Raw genomic sequence first — 14,733 nt, forward strand, 5'->3', positions numbered from 1 at the left:
AGACGAATGAGGGGGGATTTGATAGCAGACTTCAACTACCTGAAGGAGGGTTCCAAAGAGGATGGAGCTCGGCTGTTCTCAGTGGTGGCAGATGACAGAACACGGAGCAATGGTCTCAAGTTGCAGTGGGGGAGGTCTAGGTTGGATATTAGGAAACACTATTTCACTAGGAGGGTGGTGAAGCACTGGAATGGGTTACCTAGGGAGGTGGTGAAATCTCCATCCTTATTGGTTTTTAAGGCCCGGCTTGACAGAGCCCTGGCTGGGATGATTTAGTTGGGGATTGGTCCCGCTTTGGGCAGGGGATTGGACTAGATGACCTCCTGAGGTCTCTTCCAACCCTAATATTCTATAACAGGAGTGTTATACGAAAGACATGGGACATAATTGTTCTACTCTATTCAGCACTGGCCAGTCTCAACTGGAGTACTGTATCCAGTTTTGCCACCACACTTTAAGAAAGGTGTGGACAAATTGGAGAGAATCCAGAGGCGAGCAACAAACAATTATGAAAGGTTTAGAAAATCTGACCAATGAGGAAAGTTTAAAAAACTGGGCATGTTTAGTTTTGAGAAAAGACTGAGGGCTGACCAGATAGTCTTCAAATATGTTAACGGCTACTATAAAGAGAACAGCAACCAATTGTTCTCCATGTCCACTGAAGATAGGACAATAAGTCATTGGCTTAATCTGCAGCAAGGGAGATTTAGGTTACATATTAGGAAAAGCTTTCTACCTATAAAGATAGTTAAGCTCTGGAATAGCGTATCAGGGGAGGCTGTGGAATCCCCATTATTGGAGGCTTTTAAGAACAGGTTATGCAAACACCTGTCAGAGATGGTCTAGGTCTACATGTTCCTGCCTCAGCGCAGGGGGGATGGACTACATGACTTCTCAAGGTCTCTTTCAGCCCTACATTTCTGTGATTCTATAATAAAATCCTTACATCAAGGTGTATATATTTTCACCACTAAATCCTAGCCTCAAAGCAGGAGCACAATGTATCTCTGGCCCTATATCCCTGACCAGATGCAGCATTTAGCAGAGACTTTGCTGGCTGTTCATAATGTCCATAAAGCCTCTCCAGCTCCACCCATCAGTGACGCTCTCTCCGTTGCTCTCTCAGATGTTGTACAAAACACAGCAAGCAGCTATCACACAAGGCAGATAGTGTTCAGCAACTCCCAACCTCATCATGCGGCAGCTCCACTTTCCCTTCAGTCTTCCAAATGCACATTCCACTGACATCCTGCAGCTACTTACAGTATATATAAAGAGCTCCTTTCTCCTACCCAAGTGTCCAGGAAAAGCCTTCACAAGCCAGGGAAGCAATGCTAAGCTGGGTCTCCCAGAAGGACAGTAGGAAACACAAGACCATTAGGTTCATAGCGATCTTATGGGAGCAAAATTTCCACTTCTCAGTGCAGAAAATAAGCCTGAATTTCTAAAGATCCCAGAAACATGGACCTTTCCAGACCACTCCACACTAATATTGCTGAAACTTCCACTGTTATCAACCAGACCTTGTAGCACCATGGAAAAATACATCTTTCTGTTGATGAATTCCAAGGCCTGTCTTAAGGGTCAAAGAATAGGCACTTGGATCTCATCATTGGCCTCAATACAATTCAGGAACCCCAGCCACGCAAATCCATCAATATCCTTCTGTACATTGCCAAGCTTTATGACCGGGATTAGAAGAACACACCTCCATGACAACATCCTCGATAGCTGACCTGCCAACACCAAACTGGTTAGCTACTGACCAGTAGTAATCAGGAATGGTGAGCTTCCAGACAGCAATGACCACACGCTTCTCCATACTGATGGGGGGAGCTTTCATATTGGTGTACCACCCCTGCAGCTCCAGCATGAGTGCTGCACTGATTTCAAGGAAAGTGGCCTTTGTCAGCCTGAACTTCTGCTGCCAATGCTTGTCATCCCGGTTGTACATCGCTATCCTATTCCAACAATCAGTGCTAGTTGTCCAAGCCCAGAAGGGGCAGTCCACTGAGTAAAGCCCTCCAGGAAAAGTTCATGCAAAAGTAACTACTAGATTTTGTCTTCCTCATCCTATATCAATGTGGCACTGCCACAGCTATTTCCCAAGTCATCCAAAGCCATCTGGCTGCACAACTGCTATGTGTATTTATAACCATCAGGATAATGGTGCTCAGCATTATTCCCTCCACACTGCCTGACAGCAGTTTGAAAACGGCACTGGCTTGCAAAAAACAGATGAATTATGGGATGACAGGAGAGGAATTACAGGAATTTGTTTGACCTGTTCTGATAATTGGGCCTACAAATTTACCCTAACTGTGAGTTCAATGGTAATAAGTGAGTATAAGATCATAAGATGTCACAGGAACCTATAATAAAAATATTAATGGGAACAGGTGCAAGAAAACCAGACTGAAAAACTGAATTAGTCCAAACAAAGAAGCCTACTGCTATAACCCAAGGACTGTGCTGAGATCATCCTTGGTAAACAAAATGTGGGTCTAGAAATTAATGAAGTGGTGTGTTGGAAACTAGGCCTAATTGTAGACAAATGAATGAGGCGATGGACTATACCGCCCGCCACTCCCTTTTTGGGTCCTTAAAGAAAGAGACTTGGGGCGGGAGGGAAAATAAGAACAGACAGAGGCTATTGAAGGAAGCCTCACCATCTCCTGGGACCCCAGGCCTTTGTCATTCTACTCCTGAGAGATGTCCTGACTAGACTGGACCAGAGAGGGACCCAGATGACATCGCAACCTCTATCAGCTCTAGCTGAACCCCAGACACCACTTGGCATGAAATGGGATTGGACTTTAACAAGAGTAACAACAACAGTTCCAGCCCAACGCCCATGGGTGGCGGTTATAATAGGCCAGGAGCTGCTGCTGGCCCGACCCCATCACCTGCTGCTGCTGCCTGTGCCTGCCAGGTCTCCTGCACTCCACCCCCACCTCTGGAGGTCCCTACTGCTCGCTGTGTCTCTCCTCCTTGGGGACGGGGGAATGAGGAGGGACGCGGAGAGCCAGCGGCAGGCGGGGGAGTGAAGAAGCTCAGCAGGGCACTGGGGCTGACGGCTTGGCTGGGTCGGGGGCCTTAAGGGGCAGGGAGGGCCCGTCGCTCGGGGGGCCGGCCTGGCACTGAGGGCCAGTGGCTCGGCCAGGGGAGGGCCTTCAAGGGCGGTGGGGCTGGTGGCTCGGCCTGGCATTGGGGGGGCCAGCAGCTTGGTTAGGGGGGCGCTGGGGGGGGGGCTGGCAGCTCGGCCTGGTGCTGGGCCCGCACTTGGGGGGATTGGCGGCTTGGCAGGGGGGGGCAGCGCCTCGCCTGGGGGGGCCATCAGGGCTGGGGGCTCAGCCTGGGTCTGGCAGGGGAAGGGGAGGCAGCAACTCAGCCTGGCACTGGGGCCGGCCTAGCACTTGGGGGGTGAGAGGGTGCTGGCAGCTTGGCCTGGCACTCCGGGTGGAGGTGTCAGGGGAGCCAGCACCTTGGACCGGTGTGGCTGGGGCGGGTGGGCAGGCCGGGGCTCCTCCAGTCACGGGGGACCCCTTAGGGCTCCTCCTGTTTGGGGGGTGGGGTTTCAGGGCTCTGGAGTGTGTGCGTGGGGGGCCTTGGGCAGAAGGGGCAGGGCCAACAGGCTAGTCTTCCCAAAGTGGGGGTTCACCCACCGCCTATGCGAACAAGGCTAGTCCTGCAGTATTTCATGAGCTGCAAAACAGAGAGTGATGCCTGCTCTGCGGTCTGCCATTCAAGATTGCTGCTGGCATTCACGGAAGAAGAATTTTAAAAATCCCGAGGCCTTTAAACAGAGGGGAGGCGTGTACCTGTGTACCTTCAGGGCAGCGGAGTTCAAACTGCTGACCAAAGTGGTCACGATGGACATTGTGGGACACCTCCAGGAGGCCAATTAAGGCGACACAACCTAGTGAGGTGTCTACACTGACACTGTGTCGCTTTAACTGAGCTCTATGCCGCTGGTCAAGGTGGTTTTATTATGTCGGCATAACAGAGTAGTTACATCGGTAGGAGGAGCATTTCAGTGTGTACACCTCCACTGTTTTGTGGACAAAATTTGACTTTTGTTGACAAAACTATGTAGTGTAGACAAGGCCTTAGTCTACCATGGAGGCAAACAGACAACAGAGGCAGCAACGGGGCAGCACATTCAAAATGAGTTTGCTGCTTGGTACAGGTACACACAGAATTCACAGATCGTATAGCGGTTCCCAAGTTGTCACAACGTCGCCTTCATACATTCCAGTGTGCACGGCTGAACTACGTTAATGGTCTGACTCCTTAATTTGTCTAATTTAAGTTTGAAGTTCCTGCTAATTTTTGTCAGGATTATTACTGAATATGAGCCATAGTCTTGGCTGGGGGTGGATGGGCTTTTCTTGGGCATCAAGCAGCGTCAGCTCCAGCTCTTGCACCTCAGCAGCTCCAGCCCCTCCCCAGGCAGGGTCCATGGATGCCTGCAATGCAAAGACTCAAACACCAGCCAACCATTCTGCCACTGAAAAGCCACGTTCTCCTTATTCTTGTAGCCAGGCTGTAATGCACTGGAGCCAATTGACCACCCTAATGTGCCACTCTCACAATTTTATTACATATCTTGTGATTTTTGGTGTGTTTCTTTAAAGCCGCAGGTCCTGAAATCAAGAGATTGAATGAGACTCTCTGCTCTCAGTTAGAAAACAAAAAAGTATGTTCCAGTCATTCATGGCTACAGAGAATAGCTTGAAAACGTGAACAAGGGCAGCCTACCAGCTCAGCGCCCAGATGGCAACCAAAATAGAACCCAAATACATATATTTAAAAAAATCCCCTCGTGATTGTCTGAGCCTGAGGTTTTCCTATCGGCTTCCACCAGCTTGAGCTGTTGAAAATGGCCAAAGGCCCCGAGCACAGCGCAATCTTCCCGTCTGCTGTCAGGTGACTCCCTCATCAGGTGAGCGGGGACCCCCGGCACGTGATTTCACTGGCACGGTGAAGGCGAGAGATTGGCAAGATCCGCCTCCTTCATCCCACTAAGGCGAGGATTTCCCGTGCACTCCCAGCCCTGCGGGGGCCAGAGGCAGCGCCCGCTCTGCAGCGCCTTCGGATCCAGCCCCTGGCAAGCTTGCCGAAGCCCGGCAACAGCGCGCCACACCTCAGCCTACAGCCTGGGCGGCGGCGTTTGCCGGGCTACCCCCATCGCAGCGGGCACCACCCGGGATTCGAACCGGGCTCTCAGGACCGTCCCAGCCCGCGAGGATTGGAAGCCAGCGCAGCCGCGCCGCACCCCGCCCCTCCGCGGCCCCATTTCGTGTGGGGAGCGAGGGCACCGTTAGGTTCAGCAGCTTCGGCAGCAGCTAGTGAGCATGCGCACTTGCGCAGATAGCTGGCACATGCTCAGTCCCAGGGAGCGAGCCGGGTCCTTCCAACACTCTCCCAGCCGGGCACGCCCATTTTCTGGCCCCTCCTCCTTCCCCCCACCCCTTCGGGAGTTTCTAGGATCCTGCCTTGTGTTGAGGCAGAAGCAGCAGCTCAGGCGGCGGATGATTCTCCCCTCCCCACCCCCGGTGGTAAGTACCATTGGGGTGGGGGGCGGGATCCGGGCTGTCCCCTCTTGCGCCCCGCTTTGTGCACCCTCGGTAATGACTGATTCCCATCCCCCCCACGGCTGCAGCGAATGGGCCGTTCCGCCCCTGCCTCCCGGCAAGCGGTGGGGCTGTCAGGGGAGGGACCCTTAGCATGGGGCAGGCTGGGCGTGCTGTCCCTCAGGCGGGGCGGGGATGTGCTGACCGACTCTCACCTGCCCCCAGGGGAGCCTGGGCCAAGCAGGCCTCCTCCCACCGGCCGTTATACCCACCACAGTGCCCTTCCACCCAGCCTGGCGGGGACTCAGCGTGGAGGGAGCTTGCCAGGGTGGTGCCCGCGCCACAACACGCCCTTCGCACCTCTAACCCCTGCCATGTGCCATGATGCAGCCCTCGCCGTGCACCATAATGCACCCCCTGCCATGCTTCATGCCACCCCTCACGGAGTGCCACAAAGCGCCCTGCTCACTGGGCACCATAACACACCCCTAGCACCTCTTGCTGTGCTCTATAATGCCCCTCGCACCCTTCGCTGGCTGCCACGATTTTCATGACGCCTGTCACGTTGGGGTGTCAAAGCGCTTGGCATGCAGCAGCTTGGAAATCCTGCCATGGACCTAGGTATCAAATGCACTCCCCCACTCTCTTACTGCGATGATGGGGCTGATATTTTACACTCCTGTTTAAAACAAATCTGGAATTTTCACATCTGCAGCATGGAAACTCAGTCAATTCAAAACCACAGCAAAGTCTAGAAGATACTGACTCACTGTGATTACAAATGACACAGAAATTAACCAGAACTGGAAGAGATCAGAAAAAAACAACTTTCTATTTTTTGTTTTCCTCCCCATTTGTTTGTTTTGTGCAGTCAACTGCAGGTGGGCAGAGACTGTTTCACTTTTGTTGATTATCAGTTTCATTTCCTCTTTTCGACTAGCAAGTGATGACGTTATCTTCATGCTCTGAGTGGAGTTCATATGCATCCTTTTCCCCAAGGCTCTGAAATATGGCATTTAACAGTCCCACAACAACAGGGAGCTGCTGGTGTTTTGGTGTCTACATAGCAGTATTTCAGAAAATTGAAGTAGTAAATAAATAGAGGAGGCTGTGTTAGTGTGACAACCAGAATCTTGGCCAACACATGGTATTGAACTGAGGAATTTCAGAGCTAACAGAATAGGTTTTTGGTCCTCTCCTTGCTAGAAGAGGAACCAGACTCAGGTACAGACTGGCTAGAGTAGCCAGGTGGGGGTTAAACTAATAGCAAAAGGGGAGAGTAAAAAGAGGAGATATATGAGCTCTCAGCACAAAAATTTAGATGCTGAGAACAAGATTAATCAAAGGACACAAAGAGAAGAAATTCTTGAATTGCATATCCACCAATGCTAGGAGCCTGAGTACCGAACGAGGAATTGGAATTGCTCATTTGTGAGCAATTCCAATTCATTTGGTACTACTGAGACTTGGTGGGATGAGTCGCATGATTGGAATGTTAAAATCAATGTTTATAATCTGTTTTGGAAGGATTGAGTGGGCAAAAGGGGAAGGGGAATGACAATCTATATAAAAAATGGTATTCCCTTTTTCTGAGTCACTGTTAACTCAGAAGAAAGTGAAGTCCTAACACAAAGCACAAGATGGGGTATTAGTTGGTGTCTGCTAAAGACCACTAAGTCACAATAAGGAACAGGACGATCACCTCTTTACACACCTATCTATAACATGTAGGGGGAAAAATGCATGATCATGGGGTATCATAGGCGCCGACTTCCCCTCTGCCCGGTGGGTGCTTGACTGCCCCTGGCCCCGCCCCTGCCCCTCCTCTTCCTGCCCCTGTACCTCCCTTGCCCCGCCCCCATTCCACTCCCTTCCCCCAAGTCCCTGCCCCTTCTCCGCCTCCTCCCCTGATTGCGCCGCATCCCCGCTCCCTCCCAGAAAGTCCTAAGCGCCGCCAAACAACTGTTAGGCGGCGGGGGGTGGGAAGCGCTGGGAGGGCGAGGGAGGAGCAGGGACACGGTGCGCTTGGTGGGGGGAGAAGGAGGCGAGGAGGGGGGAGCTTGGTTGCAGGTGGGTGCGGAGCACCCGCTAATTTTTCCCCATGGGTGCTCCAGCCCCAGAGCACCCACGGAGTCGGCACCTATGTGGGGTATCCTTAGAATTTCTGAACATTATATATGACAATTTCCTAATACAAAAAGTGCTGGAGCTACATGGGGGAATTCTTTATTAGAACTTGTCCTAACAATTAAAGAGGAACTGATCACAGAACTAAAAATTAATGGTAGCTTGTGCAAGCAGAATAAAGTCCAGACCAGTCATATATAGACTTGGTCCTTTTATAAGGCCAGTTTTACAAAGCTAAAATAATTAGAAGCCAAATCAGTTGGGAGGAAGAATTTAATCAGAAAAATGTGAATGATAATTGGGAATCATTTAAGAACACCTTACTAGATGCCCCAAAAGCCACAATCCCACAACTGAGCAAGAAGGTTGTGCTGGTTAAAAAACCAACTTGGTTTAGAGGAGAAGTGAAGGCAGCTATAACCTATATAAACAAATAAAAGACAGGGAAAGTTGATACTTATGAATATAAATCAGAAGTTAGGAATTGTAGAAAATCGATATGGGAACCAAAGGGACACAAAGAGAAATCTAGGGCCAGCAAAGATAAGGACAATAACAAGCAGTTTTAAAAATATATTAGGAACAAAAAGAATCCTGACATGGTATTGGTCTATTACTAGATGGAAATAGTAGAGTTTTCAATAATAATGCAGAAAAGGAAGAAGTGTCCAATAAATATTTTTGTTCTGTATTTGGGGGAAAAAACGATATAGACTCATCATATTGTGATGATAATACTCTTTCCATTCCACTAGTATCTCTGTAGAATGTTATATAGAGTTTGATATTTTAAAATCAGCATGTCCAAATAATTTGCATCCAAGAGTTTTAAAAGAGCCAACTGAGGAGCTCGCTGGACTGTTAATGTTGATTTTCAGTAAGTTTTGCAGCACTGGGGAAGGTCTAGAACAGTGCTTCTCAAAGCCGGTCCGCCGCTTGTTCAGGGAAAGCCCCTGGCGCTCCGGGCCGGTTTACCTGCCGCGTCCGCAGGTTCGGCCGATCGCGGCTCCCACTGGCCGCGGTTTGCTGCTCCAGGCCAATGGGGGCTGCAGGAAGGGTGGCCAGCACATCCCTCGGCCCGCGCCACTTCCCGTAGCCCCCATTGCCCTGGAGCGGCGAACCGCGGCCAGTGGGAGCCGCGATCGGCCGAACCTGCGGACGTGGCAGGTAAACAAACCGGCCCGGACCGCCAGGGGCTTTCCCTGAACAACCGGCAGCCCGACTTTGAGAAGCACTGGTCTAGAAGACTGGAAGAAAGCTAATGTGACAATTTTTAAAACGGGTAAACTAGATATTATAAATCTGTCAGCCTGACATCAGTCTTTGGCAAGGTAATGGAGTGGCTGATATGGGACTTGATTAATAAAGAATTAAAGAAGGGTAACATATTTAATTCAAATCAACATGGGTATATGGAAAACAGATCCTGTCAAAATAACTTGATATCTCTTTAGGATGAGATTACAAGTGTGGTTGATAAAGGTAATAGTGCTGACATAATACACTTAGGTTTCTGTAAGGCTTTTGACTTGGCACCACACAGCATTTTGTTTAAAAAGCTATAATGATATAAAATTAACATGGTACACATTAAATAGATTAAAAACTGAGTAACTGATAGATCTCAAAATTATTTAATGGGAAATCATCACCAAGTGGGTTTGTTTCCAGTGGGGTCCTGCAGGGATCAGTTCTTGGTCCTATACTGTTTAACATTTTTATTGATGACCTGGAAGAAAATACAAAATCATAAAATTTGTGGTTGACACAAAAATTAGGGGATCGCTAAATAATGAATAGGACAGGTCACTGATTCAGAGTGATCTGGATCAGCGGTTCTCAACCAGGGGTCCGCAAGTCCTTTCAGGGGGGCTGCAGGGCCTCGCGGCTGAAACCTGGAGCCCCAAGCCCCGGCACTACACCGGCACCCCCAAAAGCCAGGAGAGGCGTGGGGATGAAGCCAGCAAACCTTCCCCCCACCCCCAAGCCAGGAGCAGCAGGGGGCTGAAGCTGGGCGCTCCAGTGCCCCGCCCCCTGCTGAAGCTGGGAGCCTCACTGGGAGCCCCCCCCCCGCCCGTACACAGCCTTTAGCTACCCCCTCCCTGCACCCTGAGCTATACCCCTCACTTCACACAGCCCCTAGCTACCCCCTGCCCGCACACAGTCCCTAGTACCCCTCTCCCTGCACCTTGAGCGGTTTTCAAACTTTTAAAACTGAATCTCCCCTTTGAGTTATATTTTTTGGTTGCATCCCCCCACAGCCCAGATAGGCTGGGAGACCTCCTGAGTGAGTTGGGGTGGAGGTGGCGCTCCCTCTCTGGACCCTGCTGTGTGGAGCTGGCTCGAGCCCCATCAGCCCTTGCCCCGCCCCAAAATAGAAGTAAAACTATGCCTATGCCCAAGGCCCCCCCCCCCCCCCCCCCAGCCCTGAGTCCCTCCCCACCCCCACCCCTTGCTGGGTCCTGGAGCTTTTATAGCATGTTGAGGGGGGCCTCAGCAAGAAAAAGGTGGAGAACCCCTGAACTGGATCACTTGTTAAGCTGGGTGCAAGTAAACTGTGTTTTAATATGGCTAAATGTTCCTAGATGTATACACTTACAAAGAACAGAGGCCCTACTTACAGATTGGGGGACTCTATCCAGGGAAACAGCGCCTCTGAAAAAGAATTGGAGGTTGTGGTGGATAATCAGCTGAACATGAGTAAGGCTCCGTGTTTGTCATGGAGGTCACAGAAGTCATGGATTCCATGACTTTGCATGACCTCCGTGACTTCTGCAGCGGCCCACGTGGGTGGCTGCGGAGCTGCCTGAGCAGCTTGGGCAGCCCAGGCCAGGCGCACCAGCCGCTGCTGGGGCAGTCTTGGGCCCACCCCCCAGCAGCAGGAGTTTGGGCATGGGGGGGCGGGGCTCAGGGCTGGGGATTGGGTTATGGGGCAGTGCTTACCTGGGGGGGCCTCCCTGGAAGGGCAACAGGAACTCCCCTCCTTCAGCTCCTAGCTCCATGTGCTGCCTCCGCCCCCTCTGCCCTTCAAAAGCCACACACAAGGGGAGCAGCAGCTGGAGTTCCCCTCCACAAGGTAGAGGAGAAACAGCCAGAGCCAAGAATTATCACTTGCCTCTAGAACAGGGGTAGGCAAGCTATGGCATGCATGCCAAAGGCGGCACACGAGCTGATTTTCAGTGGCACTCACACTGCCCAGGTCCTGGCCACTGGTCCGGGGGGCTCTGCATTTTAATTTAATTTTAAATGAAGCTTCTTAAACATTTTAAAAACCTTATTTACTTTACATACAACAATAGTTTCGTTATTTATTATATACTTATAGAAAGAGACCTTCTAAAAACGTTAAAATATATGACCGGCACGCAAAACCTTCAATTAGAGTGAATAAATGAAGACCTGGCACACCACTTCTGAAAGGTTGCCGACCCCTGCTCTAGTGCTTCCATTACATGTGTGTTCCTCCCATTCATGTATTCTGACCCCAACTTGTGTACCTGCATGCACACTCCTGTTTGGGGTTTTTTGATAGTAACAGAAAAAAAACATCAAAAATATGAACAACTGGTTTAAACAAGTAAAGAAATATTTTTGCAAAGGAACTTGGGGATAGTACAAAGCTGCTTTACTTCCTTTTGCTGAAATTGACCAATTTCAGTTTGATGATATCCCTTAATGAATTGACCCTGACTGTACCCCTGTGAAGTATAATTATCACCGTTTTACACAGGGGGAACTGAAGCACAGAAAGGTTAAGTGACATGCGCAAGTCTGTGTCACAGCCAGGAAAAGAACCCAGATCTCCTGACTTCCAGTGCCAAGCATGAACAATTACGAGAAAGCCATCCTCATTATTACTCTGCAGCATCGTTTTACATTATTGCGAAGTGCTTTTCAGTCTGTAGATTAGCAAATAATATTTAGCATTTATGTCGGAATTTTCATCTTCATAAGTCTTAGCAAGGTGGAGGTAGTGCTGTTATTTACATAATGCCCAACAGTGATCTGTGTACTCCATAGATCTGTGAGAAGATGAACCCTCCCCAAAGACCTTACTGCAGCCCAAGGGCCGCAGGTTGCCCACCACTGCCTTACGGTCTAAGAGCTAGATCCTACAACTGGACCCACACAGGTAGACCCATGTACCCACACAGATCCAGTTCCAGGATCTAGCCCTAAATGGACAACATTCAGGAACAGGAGGGATGCAGCACAAACCCTTTTCTCACTTTTCCTGTTATCCCTTCTGTGTGTGGCATTTGTTTTTATCCAGGCCCTTTTGCATTTTTGACTGTGGTTAGCCTTTGTGTGACTTCTCTTTGTATTTTAATCTCTGCCTAGTTGTCTTTTTAACCCTTTCCTACTTTTTATTAATTATTTGTGTTAAGATAGCGCCTAGAGTCCCCAGCTGAGATCAGGCCCTAGTGTGCAGACAGATAGTGAGAAACAGTCCCTATCCTAAAGAGCTTACAATCTAAATAGACAAGTCAGAAACGGGTGGGAGGGGAACCAGAGGCACAGAGGTGTGAAGTAACTTGCCCAAGGTCACATAGCTGGTCAGTGGCAGAGCCAGGAATAGACCCTCAGTCTCCTGATTCAGTCCAGTGCTCTATCGAGTGAACAGTGCTGCTTCTGTTTTACAGATGGGAAGACTGAGCTTGCCCAAGGTCACAAATGGAATGTGAGTCAACAGCTGGGATTAGAATTTAGGAGTTCCTGGTTCTTGGTGCTGTATTTGACCATGCTGCCTCTCTCTCACTCATGTATTAAAAATAAACATTTAAAGCCCCACAGTCCTGGAGAAATTAAACAAGATTTTCTTTATCCTTACAGGTAATAGGCTCCAGCACTCTCTGATGTGACATCACCAGCAGAGAGCATCTTGAAACATCACACCTAGTGGGAGCTAGCAGTTGCTGAGGCTCTGAGTGTTGGGGATTTGCATGACAACAGAAAAAGTGAAGTTTATATTACTGGTGTGTTGAATGAACATCTTACCTGGGTCCTTGGGGACACTGGACACATTGTACTGAAAGAGTTTGAATTATGACTTTTATTTGCAGATGGCCTTAAAAAATTATTGCAGCTGCCAGATAAGAAAAATGAGATAATGTGGTAAGGCAAAAGAGGATGAGAAGGAAAACACTGGAAGGATAAGGACAGAAAAGGAGAATAGAGATTCACTATAACAAGGCTAGGGGGTTAAAATATTTCTGGTGTACAGAAAATGGGTATTGCCCAGGGTGGTGCTGGCCTTGACAATGTTTTAGTGGCAGTGGTTGCAGACCTCTAACTTCCTTCTGTTATTGAGGAACCATCTAATTTCACCTTCCTGTCTTTTCCTTTCCCCTTTTTACTTGCAAATCTCTTTTCTATAATCCCATTATGTTAAAGAAACAACATTCTCTCCTTCTTTCCTGTGAACTCAGGGAGGAGATTTGTGGGAGTTGGCGGTACTACTTTGCTTATTTAAACTGTGACAGATACTTTAATGCAGCTGCAGTTAGATGTGTGAAAGAACAAGCTTGAGGTGCTGATGGCAGCAGACTAATATCTTCTAAACTAAAGCTGCTACACATCGTATGAAGTGACTCACAAGCCCATGCAAGGTTGTTGGTATCTGCATGAAATGTTCTTCACTGAGCCATGTATTGCTGAGCAAGTTTGGAAGTTTTCATATTGATCCCTGCCCCCACCAGTGGCTTTCCAAGAAAAAATTCTAGTTCTCATTCCTCCAATGCCAGTTGCTAGAGCCCCTAGCAGCTAACTTCTGTAACGATGCTGGTTCTGGTGGCATCCAACTGAGAGTGCCATTTCAGGACAAATTGCTTAAAACAGGACAGTTACAGCCCAAGGCTGGGTTTTTCCACCTCGAAGGCAAACCAAACCAGCCAGACAAAGAGGACTTTGGTCTCACCCCACTAGCTAACCACAAGTCACACAAGCAATTCCCTTAGACACTCCAGTTTCCCAGTATCACCACCAGTGCCACTCGTTAGGGGGACAAATGGTTATGAAAACCAATACCCCAGTAAAAGAAAAAAGGCTCTCTCGATCCAAAAGGACCAAGCCCCAGACCCAAGTCAATATACAAATCAGATCTTACCCACAAATCACGCAGTTGCCAATCCTTTCGAATCTAAAATCTAAAGGTTTATTCATAAAAGGAAAAAGATTTAGATGAGAGCTAGAATTGGTTAGATGGAATCAATTCCATACAGTAATGTCAAAGTCTTGGCTCAGGCTTGTAGCAGTGATAGAATAAACTGCAGGTTCAAATCAAGTCTCTGGAGTACATCCACAGCTGGGATGGGTCATCAGTCCATTGTTGAGAGCTTCAGTTTGTAGCAAAGTCCCTCCAGAGGTAAGAAGCAGGATTGAAGACAAGATGGAGATGAGGCATCAGCCTTTTATAGTCTTTTCCAGGTATAAGAACACCTCCTTGTTCTTACTGTGGAAAATTACAGCAAAATGGAGTCTGGAGTCACATGGGCAAGTTCCTGCATACTTTGCTGAGTTACAAGGCGTATCTGCCTTCTCTCAATGGGTCAATTGTATAGCTGATGGTCCTTAATGGGCCATCAAGCAGGCTAGGCAGAGCTAACACCAACTTGTCTGGGATGTCTCCCAGAAGCATAGCATAAGTTTGAAATACAGACAGTATAGAGCCAATATTCATAACTTCAACTAAAATTGATACACACATATAGACAGCATAATCATAACCAGTAAACCATAACCTTGTCTTAGACACCTCATTTGACCCCCTTTATACAAGATTTGGTGCCACAACAGGACTTTGGTTGCAACCATGTTCTATACGATCCCAGTTCAAGTCAATAACGTGACAACTTCTATTCTGTTTTTATCTCAGCAAGTCATGTTTTATTCATGCCAGTCAATCACTGCTAGAGTGGCTGGGCACAAAGTCTACTGGGATGCAAGTGGAATAGAAGCTAGATCTGGAAATGCTGTGGGCCCTCACCAGCTACACTCTCCGTATTCCTCCCAGCTGGTATAGGGTGGTTGC

At 48.8% G+C, this 14,733-nt stretch overlaps 1 protein-coding gene across 1 annotated transcript in view; it reads left to right on the plus strand.

The window, feature by feature from the left end:
- Positions 1-14,733, plus strand: part of LOC135873002 (histone-lysine N-methyltransferase SETDB2-like) — a 96,299-nt gene that overhangs the window by 47,124 nt on the left and 34,442 nt on the right. Inside the window, exons 14-15 of the mRNA XM_065397461.1 lie at positions 10,289-10,403; positions 12,767-12,818. Coding sequence (XP_065253533.1) covers positions 10,289-10,403; positions 12,767-12,818 — 167 coding nt within the window. The remainder of the gene's footprint in view (positions 1-10,288; positions 10,404-12,766; positions 12,819-14,733) is intronic.

The sequence above is a fragment of the Emys orbicularis genome, chromosome 1, assembly GCF_028017835.1.
Source record: "Emys orbicularis isolate rEmyOrb1 chromosome 1, rEmyOrb1.hap1, whole genome shotgun sequence".
NCBI classification, from domain to species: domain Eukaryota; kingdom Metazoa; phylum Chordata; order Testudines; family Emydidae; genus Emys; species Emys orbicularis.